The sequence below is a fragment of the Neomonachus schauinslandi genome, chromosome 5 (assembly GCF_002201575.2).
Source record: "Neomonachus schauinslandi chromosome 5, ASM220157v2, whole genome shotgun sequence".
Lineage (NCBI taxonomy): Eukaryota > Metazoa > Chordata > Mammalia > Carnivora > Phocidae > Neomonachus > Neomonachus schauinslandi.
In genome coordinates, this window is record NC_058407.1 from 24,333,337 (window position 1) to 24,346,655 (window position 13,319).

The 13,319-nt window shown below is 39.0% G+C and overlaps 1 protein-coding gene across 1 annotated transcript in view; it reads right to left on the reverse strand.

Annotated features, from left to right (window-relative positions):
* Nucleotides 1-13,319, reverse strand: part of CFAP54 (cilia and flagella associated protein 54) — a 294,732-nt gene that overhangs the window by 32,578 nt on the left and 248,835 nt on the right. The window contains 1 exon segment of the mRNA XM_044914733.1: nt 2,464-2,573. Coding sequence (XP_044770668.1) covers nt 2,464-2,573 — 110 coding nt within the window.

The window sequence follows — 13,319 nt, forward strand, 5'->3', positions numbered from 1 at the left end:
AGGCTCCCAAGGAGCAGGGAGCCCGATGCGGGACTCGATCCCAGGACCCTGAGATCATGACCTGAGCCGAAGGCAGACGCTTAACCATCTGAGCCACCCAGGCGCCCTCTACATACATTCTTAACCATAAGAAACCCCATGAAGGAAAGATGATATTCTAAACCACTATTCTTGATTCTAATACCCAGACAAAGAATTCTTAGAATTCTTACTTCTCTTTCAAAAATAATATAGCTTTCCTTTCTAACATGTGGAACTGCAGGAAGGATAAACTATTCTTTGATGTTTGCATTTCAGGTGGTCAATAAATGTCCAGAGCTGTATTATTTGCTTCAAAAATAAATGGCCTGGTCCAACTCTGTAAAAAGTAGGCTGGGACCAAGCAGAGCAGGCTGGGCACCCATGCAAGGAGCAACATCAGAGGACCTAGCATCTCTGCTTCGGGCCCTGAGCCTCACGACTCCATTTGCCCCAACATCTTGCCCATATACATCTTCACCTCTCTGTCCACATCAATGCTGGGTCCAGCCTTTGAACTCCCATGTTGGCCCACAAACAAATATCCATTTGGGCTAGACCAGCTCCCCTCAGCCTCTGCTTTCATTCACTGATTCATGGGCACTCACTCTCCCGGGCTGCCGGGGCCTGGAGGCAGGACCCAGCCAGAAGTAGAAATGTGTGGATGGCAGGAGACTCGAAGGCAGAGACAGTAGGTAGGGAACTAGATCTTGGTTAGAAGAGTGTAATTAGAACTACACAGAAACCTTTATGCGTGTTTAATGAGAACATTCTCTTTTCCTTTGTTGCTGTAAGAAAAATGCAAAGAATGTTTTCCTTGTAGTATTTAATTTGGAGATTAGGAAGTGAAGTGAACAATTGAAGGAGGACGGCCCAATTTGAAGGTTATTCAGGTTCCTTCTCGGGCCTGTTTTTTCTGACCTGTTGTACTCTCACTTTGCCTTCTGAAAGATGGTCAACAAGAAGCAAGTCCCCACATGCTGATCACACCTTGACCCTCCTAAGAACACAAGGAGTGCCAGCCTCAGTGAGAGAAACAGGCAGCCGTCCCCGTGCCACCGAGGGACAGGTTAGATGAGAAACTGTCAGGCACCTCCCTCTGTGTCGGCTCAGTGACTGTGCACGTCCCTAATTTTAGTAAACCTACCGCTGCTCATAAACACATCTAAATTAAGAACTTTGGGGAATAAAAAAGAATTCTGTCAGTTTGATTACATTCTACTCTGCAGAAATTATAATCATTTTCATTATGTGATTCTAAAAAATAAATCCTGCCATGTTTCTGGGTACAAAGCAAGTGTATAATTTCCTAACTTTGTTGCTTAGCTGTGCTGTTATATGTCCTGTGCCTAGATTTTCTGCCATTTCACTGAAAAAGAAAAAAAAAAAAAAGGAAAACTGACTGAATAATTGAAAATGTGCCAGCTCTTGAAACATCTCTTGTTTTATTCTCTTTTATGGTGAGGCCAAGAAGTCCTTCAAAATGAAAATCATGGAGCATGAACAAGGCTCGTCAGGGAAGAAGAGAGAAGCACCAAGTCTCTGTTCACTAAGCACTTATGAGGTGCCTAGCAGGGCAAAGAGCTAACACTGACAGACACAGGAGTCCATAATGAGACTTGACATCTGCCCAGTGCTTTTGGCCTTTCAGAGTATGTGCATACATTGTCCAGTTTGATCTTAACAACAACCCCAAGAGGCAGGCAGAGTAGATATTATTTCCATTTTACAACTGAGGAAATGGAGGCTGAGATCACAAGGGCAATGAACAATGGAATCAAAACTAAATTAACTAAGCAATGAAAAAATTTAAAAAATGAACTGGGAATCTGGTAAAGTGAAATGGAAAAGAGAGAAACCAGGCATGAGCAAAAGTTAGAGATATGCCCCACTTGATGGAGAGGAAGGAAGACAACCTGGCTGAGGCAGAGACTTTTGACGTGGTGAACAATAAAAAATAGGATCAGACACAGGGGAAAGGTGGGACAAGATAGGTAGTGGAGTTTGTCCTTAATATTGCAACCCAATACAGAGCCGCACGTTATTTGTTAAACACACCCCAAATTACCGGCAAAATACAGTACAGACAATATCTTTGTACTCTTTATAATCTTTATGAAGTGTCAGGAACTGTTTCTGCAACAACTCTAAGTACTATTATTGTTATACCCACTTCATTGATAGGGAGACTGAGGCACAGAGAGGTTAAGTAACCTGCTTAGGTTTGTGAAGTTAGTAAGGGGCACCACTTGCATTTGAACCAAAGCGGACTGGATTCAGAGTTCATGCTCTTAACCACTGCAATATCATACTCCTCTAAATAAAAGGAAGATTCTTCTAAAAAAGTCTTCTAAAAGTTCTTCTGTGATTTACCTTGTACATTACTAAAACAGCCTGTTCCAATGAAAATACCAGCAGAGTTGTGGAAAATCATTCATTACTTGCCTGTTCAGTGGAACCCAGAAAGAGCCAGTATAGACATTGCAATAAGTGCTATTAGGTACAGCATCTGAAATATTCTGGGGCTTCATGTTATATGCATACAACAATAAAACCTATAAAAAATTAAAATACATAAAATGTGATATCAAAATTACATTTAATAATATCATTAAATTTTAAGAAATTTGTCTTTGAAAGACAAAACAACTTTTTTATCAATTCACTTTAAACAATTCTTTTTAAGTAGGCTTCATGCCCAATGTGGGGCTTGAACTCACAACCCTGAGATCAAGAGTCACATGGTCTACCAACTGAGCCAGCCAGGTAACCCTCAATTCACTTTAAAGAGGAATGATACGGGATGTCTGGGTCTCTTAGTCAGTTAAGTGTCTGCCTCCCCTCAGGTCATGATCCCAGAGTCCTGGGATCGAGTCCTGCGCTGGGCTCCCTGCTCCACAGGGGGCCTGCTTCTCCCTCTGCCTCTGCCTCTGCCTGTCTCTCTGTCTCTCATAAATAAATAAAATAAAATCTTAAAAAAAAAAGAGGAATGATATGAATGAGAATTGTACGAAGTTTGAGGTGAAAATAAATGTCATTTGATAATAATATTATATTATTTTCAAAGAGTGCCATTTCTTACTGCAATTAAGTTTAAATCTCAGCCTTCAAAGGCCCTCTATAAGTTGGAAATATGTACCTAGGAAATACCCAGCCTTGCTTCTAGTTACTTCTCAACACGCCCCTTTCCCATCGGTGGTCTAGCTGCTTCTGTGCCTCACTTACGCTGCTTCCTTCCTCTTTCCATTTATTCAACCTACACACAACTTTCTGGTCCCCACCTCTAATGTGGAACTTCTCCTAATGACTCATGCTCTGGTCATTTCCCTGTTGTTTCCATTTTGACAACCCTTAAAGTCAATTCCATAACTATAGCACCTATTTACGGTCATAGTCACAGAATTTGAGATTCATAGAACCTTAGAGAGGATCTGGTCTAAGCCTCTCATTTTAGATATAAGAAAGCTGAGGCCCAGAGCTGCCCGTCAAAACTGACTAATTAAGTGCATGCATTTATCTCTGCTTCCTTGATAATCAAACTAAAGTAAGAGTAAAGTATGCCTTTAAAAAGGCATAAATCTACAAAGACAGACAAGAAGAGAGGAGGTAAAGCAGACAGGAGATGTTAGCAAACCCTTTGAAGGACAGAAAGTACTCAGAAGAGCACTGGGTGACTCAGAAAACAGGAAAGGCTGTGTCCTAACTGCCTTCAGAGGGGTCACCAACAACAAGCGTGACTGAGAGCCCTGGAAAGGCTTGGGAACTGCAGATGTCAGGTATCTTAGACAACCTCCCTCCCATCCCTTCGATGAACCCATGCAACCAGATTTCCCCACTTCCCTTGCCTCCTCTCTGGCCAAACCTCTCCCATTTTCCTCTCTGCTGAGGCTAAATCAGAGATCTATTCTCAGGGACATTAGGTACAGGGGTGAGATGCTGAACTGAAAACACTGGAGGGGGTGCCTGCATGGCTCAGTTGATTAAGCATCCAATTCTTGGTTTCAGCTCAGGTCATGATCTCACGGTTGTGGGATTGAGCCCCACATCAGGCTCCACACTCAGCAGGGAGTCTGCTTGAGGATTTTCTCCCTCTACCCCTCCCCTCACTCATGCACACTCTCTCAAATAAATTTTAAAAAATCTTAAATTAAAAAAAAAAAAGAAAACATTGGAATTAAGTGAAAGTCTGTGTTCTGAACAAGAGACAGCTCCTACCCCACTGCAGGCCCTGCTCGGGATGTAGGAAACCAGACAGAAGTTGAAAAGGATCCTCTTTGAGGAAACCGACCAGACAAAGAGAAAAGACCTATGGGTACTGACATTTCAGCATCCTGCAACGAAACCGTTGGCTCCTGCAGTTACCCTACAATGAGGTCTATAAATCAATAAGTCTGACCTGATACACTTTTTAGCACCTTCAAACATGAATGAATAACCAAGGGTCACTAGACATGAAATGAAAGATAGAGGCCAAAACTAATATAAGAAAGGAACTTGAAGAGTCAGGTATAAGACAGAGAGCAGAAGACAACTTCAATGAAACCATAATTGAGATCTTCAAACAGAATAAAGACAATATTTCATCCATGAATCAAGAACACAGTGCTGTTAAAATGAATAGACAAAAAGAGCTCTTAAAAACAAAAACATGATCACAACAACTAAATAATCAACAAAAGAGTTGAAATATAAAGTTGAATATATATCTCCCCAGAAGTAAACCTAAATTTTAAAACATAGGTAATAGGGGAGAAAAGATGAGAAAAATACTCAATCTAATAAATTCAATATCTGAATAATAATTCTAGAAGCTATAGAGATAATCAGAGGTGGGAAATTATCAAAGAAAAAAATTCTTCTTGAACCAAAGGCTATACTTTCCAGATTGAAAGGGGCACAATGGATGAAAGAGCTAAACCAAGGCTCATGATGGAATTTGAGAACACAGGGGACAGAAGGAAAGTCCCCAGAGCTTCCAGAGGAAAAAAATCAAAGAAAGAACTAGGAATCAGAATAGGACCAGACTTAACAGCAATGCAGGATTGCCAGAGATAATGGAGCAATGTCTCCCATGTTTTGAGAGAAAATAATTTTCAACCTAGAATTGTATGCCTAGAGAACAATGAAGTCAGCACTAAAATGATGACTTTTTGTCATCATAAAAAGACACTCAAGGTCTTTTTATATTCTGTGTAAGTACAGGGTCAATCTCAGTCAATCTGTTGCAACCTGTTAGCCTCTCAGGGGACTGTAGTCAAGGTGTTGGCCCTTGGCCAAACCTGAATGAAATGTGCTACCTACTGACTAATGCAGTCCTGTCCTTGGCTCTGAAACACACCAGGAGGCAGCCTGTGCCATCTTGTTAGCATTTTTTTGTAGAAAATATACATATTGATGATTTGCATCTGGATTCTATTGTTCTCTTAATTTCTATCACTGAATCTGGTCCCACACATGGTTTTGACTACATGAAGAGAGAGGTATGAAAGAGTCCTCCTCGGATGAGACATCAGTGTTCTTGAGACCAAGATATCTTAACATATTTTGGTGGTTCATGATCTGTAGAGGAAGTGTGTCCTGTGCAACTGAGCAAGAACCCTGGCAACTGTTCCTGAGCATCTTGGATCTCTCTAATGGTTATCTGTGCTTACTTTATCCTGCCATGCCTTATCCTTTACCAAAATCTTCCTCGAATTACTTTGTGGAATATATTATATGGTGTGTCCTTTGAATAATCAGAACCTCTAACCCACCCTTTGTTGGGAAGCTGGAAATGTGTTCATTCAACATGAGAGAGCAAGTCAAGATAGAAACATGGGACCCAGGGAACCCATCTCAGAAAGAGATGAAGGAATTCTCAGGAGGATGGTGAATGGGCTCTTATGAAGTTATTTGAGTCAGGAGAACAATCAATCCCATTTGGAGCGTGTCTCTGAAGAGGAAAACAATAAAAGAATGAGAAATAAACTGATGAGTTTGACCATATGGAGAACTGTATAGTTCTTTGAAAGTTTAGGAAGAATGAGAGATTCTAGAATACGGAGAACACCAAGTTAAACAAAAATAAAGCAGTTTTTTTTTTTCTTTAGGATAGAAGTCAGGAAGGGAGGAAATAGTACCTTATTTGGCTCAGCTGTGAGTGATATTTACATAGTTGTAAACACTGGCTATGGGTTTAAGAATTGTGATAGGACTCATTTAAGAGAATGTGTGGAAGAGAAGAATGTATGTGAGGGGGAAAAAACAGGTAGACATTAGCCTTCATCCTCCATAGTAGTGTGTGAGGTTCATCACTCAAAGAATTATCATGTAAGCATGTAATTTAGATATACGGGGGGGGTGGAACCCAACCAAACAGAGACAGCAAGAGTTAAAAGTAATTGTATCTGGGGGCACCTGGGTGGCTCAGTTGGTTAAGCGACTGCCTTCAGCTCGGGTCATGATCCTGGAGTCCTGGGATCGGGTCCCGCATCGGGTTCCCTGCTTGGCGGGGAGTCTGCTTCTCCCTCTGCCCCTCCCCCCTCTCATGCTCTCTCTCTCTCTCATTCTCTCAAATAAATAAATAAAATCTTAAAAAAAAAAGTAATTGTATCTGATGGTGGAATTTAGGGATGTGGACAGCTAGACAGAGGAATGTTCTTTTCATTCATTAAAAGTCTTTTAAATTTGGTTTTTCAAACTATGATAAATTTTTGATGACACATTTCTGAAAGGAAAATGAAATGAGTCCCAGAGAGGTTAGTCTGTCGTATGGTGTTTGCTCTTGTTTTGTGTTTGTTAACCTCGACTCCCAGGCTAGCATACAAAATCCCCGTGGACACGAGTGACATCTTGTACTTTTTTAGTAGTGCTCGTAGCACTTGCTACATGTTAATTAATATCTTCGTATCTCTGAAATTTTCATTACATCTCTTAAGAGCTAATGAAGCTCCCCAAAGTGTGTTAGTGGAAAAATTTAAATAGATAACATACTTTATATTTAACCCCTGATAATGAAAATGACTTTCTCCCTCCTCAGGCTGACACTTGTCAATGGCTTTGCAATACAATTTTAAAGCCTTTTCTAACTGAGCATGGCACAACTGAATTCAAAGTATAACAGTCGGAAATCAAACTGGACTTGGATAAAATATGGCAGTAGATAAACAACAAAACACTAAACTCACTTGCATATTTGTTGTGAGTCTGGGCTTTGGAGCCAGAGTGCCTGGGTTTGCCTCCACCATTTACTGGCTGTATGATCTGGGAAAATTATGAAAACGCTGTGCCTTCATTTCCCATTTGTAAAATGGAGATGTGGTAATCCCCATCCCATGGATCATGTGAGGATTCAGTGAGTCAATGTGAAGTGCTTAGAGCATCACTGCTGTGCTTGTGAGCCTCATGACCACTCCTGGCTCCTCACCCTAACTTGCTTGGTACCTCACTCTCCATATTCTTTTAGACTCACTGCTAACCCCAAGCCAGCTTTCTGTCTGACCTCCCAGGTTGTCCTCATTGAATCCATGTGCTTAGTTCTACTCCCAACTTGTCCTCACTCCTCAGGGATAAGTGTCAACCTATAACACCTTGCATACTCGGGATTGGATTCTGCAGGAGACAATACACCCATGATGAAATTTCCAATGCTCCCTTATTCACTTCTGCAAAGACTTGTTTTTCAATGGCAAAGAAGTGATGTGCTTTTGACAAAAGTTGAGGAATACTGTATTTAAAATTGGCTTGAATGAGGAATCCCTTACAGCCCAGCAATGGGTGAAAAAAAGAGCCCCTCCTCTACTAGATGGAGTTGATTCATTACTTCCTCACCTTGGTACCTTAATCACCTAACAAAATGCCTGGCATATACTATGCACTCAATCAATGTTTTATTAATTAGTTAGTAAGCAGTTAAGTTATACGCACGTTATAAAGAAATCCACATGAAGAACTAGAAGACTCAGGTCCCCATTTTCATTTTTGTCACTAGTAAGTTGTGGCATTTGTCAAGTCACTTTACCCATATGGGACTTGGCTGCCTCATCTGTAAAATGAGAGCATCAGATAGACGTTCTCCTAGTTTCTTTTCAGTTCTGAAATTTGATTTGGGTGGTACCAAGAGAAGCCAGAGAAGCCAGAGAAGCTTTCCCGTGGAGCCTACGGTTTAAGTCGCAATGCAGTAGCTTCTTGGAGAATCATTATTAGAGCTGTGGGGTGCTTTGGAAGCACTGGTCTAGCCCAGCACTTCTCAGAGTTAAACGTGTATACATTACTTGGGAGATATTTTGATTCAGTGGGTCTGGAGTGAGACCTGAGATTCTGCATTTCTAGTGAGTTTCCAGGGGATGCCAGGGCTGCTGGTTCTTGACTCTCAGATGCCAGTCCCTGCCTCCTTTGCAGCCTTTGTCTTCCCCAGCTCCCAGAAGCAGGGTGTAATTTTGGGCCTCATCTGCAGCACCAGGTTCTCACTAGTCACTTGGCTAACAAGACCCAGAATCCAGGGCACCTCAGAGGGAAGCCCTGGGCATCTGTATGATCTCTGAGTTACAGCACTCCTGACATTGGCACTGACAACATTGAGCTTCTGCCTTTACTATGACTTGGTAGTTTTCTACCTTAGTTAACTCTACCTAGTTAACTCTTCCTTCAGAATGTAGGACTGAGCTTGTCTTGAATGCACAGCCTGCTTATTTGGGACCATGAAATACAGTCTGGCTCTAACCAGGGCTATAAAGATCTCCAGAAAAGATCACCAGCTCCATATCTCTTGTTCCCAGACTGGTTGGATCTCTACAGTGAATAGACTTTTCTCCAAGAACTTTTCCAGTTCTATCCAACTCTGTGTTTTCACTTGACACATGGAGTCCTAATTTTCAGTGCTTTGCTTGATCAGATTTCTTGCACTTGATTATGTTTGTCTGCCTAAATCTTCTGTGGCCTCTGAATACCGTGCCTTGGACAGTCTAGCTGCACTCAAAACAATAGCCTTTGCAGCAGTTTGATTCCCTCCAAACTAGGTCTCATAGACCAAAAGGAAGGTCCCACTACTGCTTCTTTATTGCCCCTCCTCCCTGCTAGCTCCAAGTTGCATTTCTTTGAGTCTGATCAAGTAATAAACATAATTCAAGTCTTACTCTAAACCTGGGCTGGCTTGCGATCCAGAGCATCCTACTGGGAACTCTGGAAGCAAGAAGATGAGGTAGAATTAAGTTAAAGGTCCTAAGATGTATTCTTAAGACAAATTTGAGCCATCAAAACTCTGGCTGTAGTTACTCCTTTGTAAGCTAAGCTGTAGTTATGCGTCTTTGAGCCATTCTTCACAACTATTTTTAAAGCCTTTGTCTGGAAGGTTCATTAAAATGATTGCCCCTCGAAACCTCTTTAGTGTCTGCCTCTAGAAGATACTGAAATTGTTCAAAAGATGCTTAGTTTGTAATAAAATTCCAGGGAAGAGCTTATAATGTGGTTCTACTACATTCTTCTAAAGAAAATTTTGTTAAATAGGATAATACAATTTCTACCCCCATACTTAAGAAGTTAAACTTTTCCAAGTTATAAACTTAACTCTAAAAAGTATTGTGACATTGAAATATTTAGCTCTCTGAATTATCTAAAAATTTTATGTCAAAGTCCCTAGTTCCAGATTTTCTACTTTGCTGCCACCAGCATCCTTAGTTCCTACCAGTATTTCTGCTTCAGATACTAGATTAACTGAAGAGGACTGAGTAGGTGAATCAAGTGATGTTAACCTGCATTGTTAATCCTCTAAGTCCCGGGAAACTCCAACACCCTAGGTCAGATATTAATTTTCATCACCATCCCACCCAGAAGCTAGAAGTTTTTGCAGCCAGGACCACTCTTGAGGACTCAACAAAGCACCATGTTAGGAGTGCAAACTTGGAATCAGATTGTTCTATCCTGATTCCTTGCTGACTAGCATTCCTCTATCCTGTGTCTCAGTTTCCACTTTTGTAAAATGGGGCTGATGATAGTACCCACCTCACAGAGTTGTTGTGAAGTTAATATAAGCAAAGAGTCTAGAATATACTAAGCTCTACATTCACTATTGCTATTATCTTGTAGTTTCATTAACTTTAGCCAGTTATTCAACATGAAACTCTACACTAAGATAATGAGTAGATAAATGTTCAAATACACCAATATTTAAATCATCAAACAAATTTCAGTGTTATCTTCTGAAAAGATAGAATCTTAGGTCTGAGGAGATCTAGTCCATCCAAGTCAGTGTTTCCCAATTTTTTGACTGAAATTTATGTGAGCAACTATATTTTTCATCATGACCCAATATTTATTACCAAAAAGGGGGAAAATGCCCCCAAACTAAGAAATGGGAAAACTGTGTGTTCTTGTGCCTTTGCTTGTGGCATAAGAAAACCACTCTAGCAACCTGTTTAAATCAGAATTAGTTAGCTGGTATTCTCCTTCTAATCTCTGCCTCACACCAGTTCATGCTTCCATGTTCATTATCAGACACAATTATTGATGGATAAAACCCTGTTACTCTAATTATCAGCCACAGATAGAGTCATAGCATTAACTTCTCAGATCACTCTGTCTCAGACTGATATGGATGTGATATTTCTATGAGCTTGCAAAATGAACTTTATAGTTTATACTATCTTCCTCATTTTTAAAATTAGCTCCTTAGGTAAACATTCTATTTCCCAAATATGTAATCCTTCTGCATCCATACCCTCCCTGAATGAATATACTCTTTAATCACTTGGTTATTTCTCTTGCCAGCAAGTAAATAAATTCTGACATATGCTGAAGATCAGTCAATCTGAGAAATTTTGTTTTTAACAACATCATGAAACAAATTTCAGAAAACGTTTTTTCTCTTAATTTATTTAAAAAAAAAATACGACTCAAGACCCACACAATATTGATTCCATGGTCCATTAGTATTCTTGGATCCAGAAATTGAAAACTACATTACTAAATTCCCCAAAAGAGACTATGCAGATTTATTATTTTTAAAAGTATATGGAATATCTGGCAAGGATTTGACATGGAAAGTGTGGGAAAGAGAATACTTTCATAACGTGAGAAATAGCTTTAAACGTTCCTGGGAGTGATATGTTAAAGTTCCTTTTTTTTGTATGAATAGAAAGAGATATAATGACCAAGAGTTAGCAGCAGGTTGCTAGCCTAAGGAAGCAGAATGAAGAGGCCAATGGGAGAAGTGTGTTCAAGAGCAAAGAGAGGTAGGCCCAGGAGGTTTCACGATCTGACAGGGTCACATGGGTCAAGGAGCAGCAGAAGCTACCAGAGGCACAGCTAGAGGGGACAGCACTCAAGAGCTGGAAAATGCAGGGTAGACCAATGCAGGAGGCAAAAAGCAAATGAAAATGCTGAACAGGGCAAAACTATATGGCAACTGCTTAATGGGGAAAAGCCTGAGGCTCTTCTTAGAGAGAGAAGCAATCAAAGGAATGCTATGGTGGAAGGTCCCTCTGCAAATGGCTGTAGTGACCAACTGTTCCATTTTTAAAAGCTTGACCTCTCATCAAGACTCTCCTAGAATGTGAATCACTGTTCTTTCTCCAATTGTTCAGGGATTGATATTAAACTGATTCTAAATACTTGCCCCCATCTCCACCTGCTCCCCAGTGAGCCCTAGTGCAAATGTCTTTCCATGCATATGGACATAGATGTGGATAAAGATAAAGATGCAGAGTTAGATAAAAATAAAAATAATGAACATTAAAACAAGGAGTGATATGTGTGATATAAATTTATGAAGGGCACTTAAAGGCAAACTAAGGTTTTTTTCCCTATATGCTATGTACTTTAATTTTGCTGTAAGGCACAGTTTACTCTCTTTTCTATACAATGTTGGCAGCTAAAGTAGCTATAAGAAGATATTGTTGCTAAATTTTAAAAGAAGCTTTTAAATAATGTTTAACAAGTATATTACATGTATATTTGAAGTTATTAACCTTTAAGACAGCATAATAATTTTAAAATAGTTTCAGATAATAACAAATGACAACTACTATTTATTGAGGTTAGGCATTTACCCAATTATCTCTAGTTACAGAAAAGGATAACTATGATACAGAAAAGTTAACCAATCTACTGAAGATCACAAAATTATTAAGTGACAGAGCTGGGATTCCAACCCAGGTAATTTGGCTCCAGAGTCTGTGTTCTTAACCACTACACTAATATAAGCAAAGTAAATAAAAAGTAAACCATGCCCAATAAAATTCTGCAAAGTCAAAGAGAAAATTCAAAAGCAGTTAGTGAAAAAATTCAATACTTTAAAGCAATAAAAGTTTGTCTCTCAACAACAACAATGGAAGTAAGGAGATGACATTTTCAATGTACTGAAATAAAATAATTTCCAATCTTAAATTACCTACTCCATAAAAATGTATTTCATAAATTAATGTAAAATAATGACATTTGTCAGGCAAACAAAAATTGAGAGTTTGCCTCTAGACGATCCTCACCAAAGGAAATTCCAAAGTATATACTTCAACAGAAAGAAGTGTTCCTAGATAAAATGTCTAAAATGCAAGATGAAGTAAAAAAAAAAAAAAAGTAGTAAATACAGAGAAAATTCTAAAGGAAATAACTCTTGTATAAAGCAATTAAAAATAATATTATTTTGGGTTAAAAAAGAAAATGTACAGTAATATAAAAGTCATTAGAGTGAAAAAGATATTTATTAACTTTAGATGTTGATAAGTATGTATGCTGCCCTGCAGGTAACCACTAAAAGCATTGAAAAAAGTGTATAACTTCAAAACTCATAGAGGAAAATGATAAAAATAATCCAAAAGAAGGGAAAAGAGAAAAACAGAAGAGCTCAGACAAATAAAAACACAAAATAACATGATAGATTTAAAACCAAATATATTAGCATTTACATTAAGTGTAAATGTATTAAATTCCCCAGTCAAAATACAATGTTATCAGACTATATTTGAAAATATTCAAATGCATGCCTTTGATAAAAACATAAAACACACGTACACAAAAGGGTTGAAAGCAAAAGGTTTCACTGTGAAAATAACCACAAGGAAGTCATTTTCCTCTAGTAATATCAAACAAAGCAGACTTTATGAGGAAAAAAACATTATTACAAAAAGGCCATGAGTCATTTCAAAATGATAAAATGCTCAGTTCACCAAGAAAATACAACAGTTAATTTGATTGCACCTAAGAACACAGTCTCAAATTATGTAAAGCAAAATTTGACAGACAAAACAATGACAATCACTGCGATAGATTTAAATACACTTCTTTTAATAACTGATTTTAAAAAATTAAAGGCAAACAAACAAGAATAG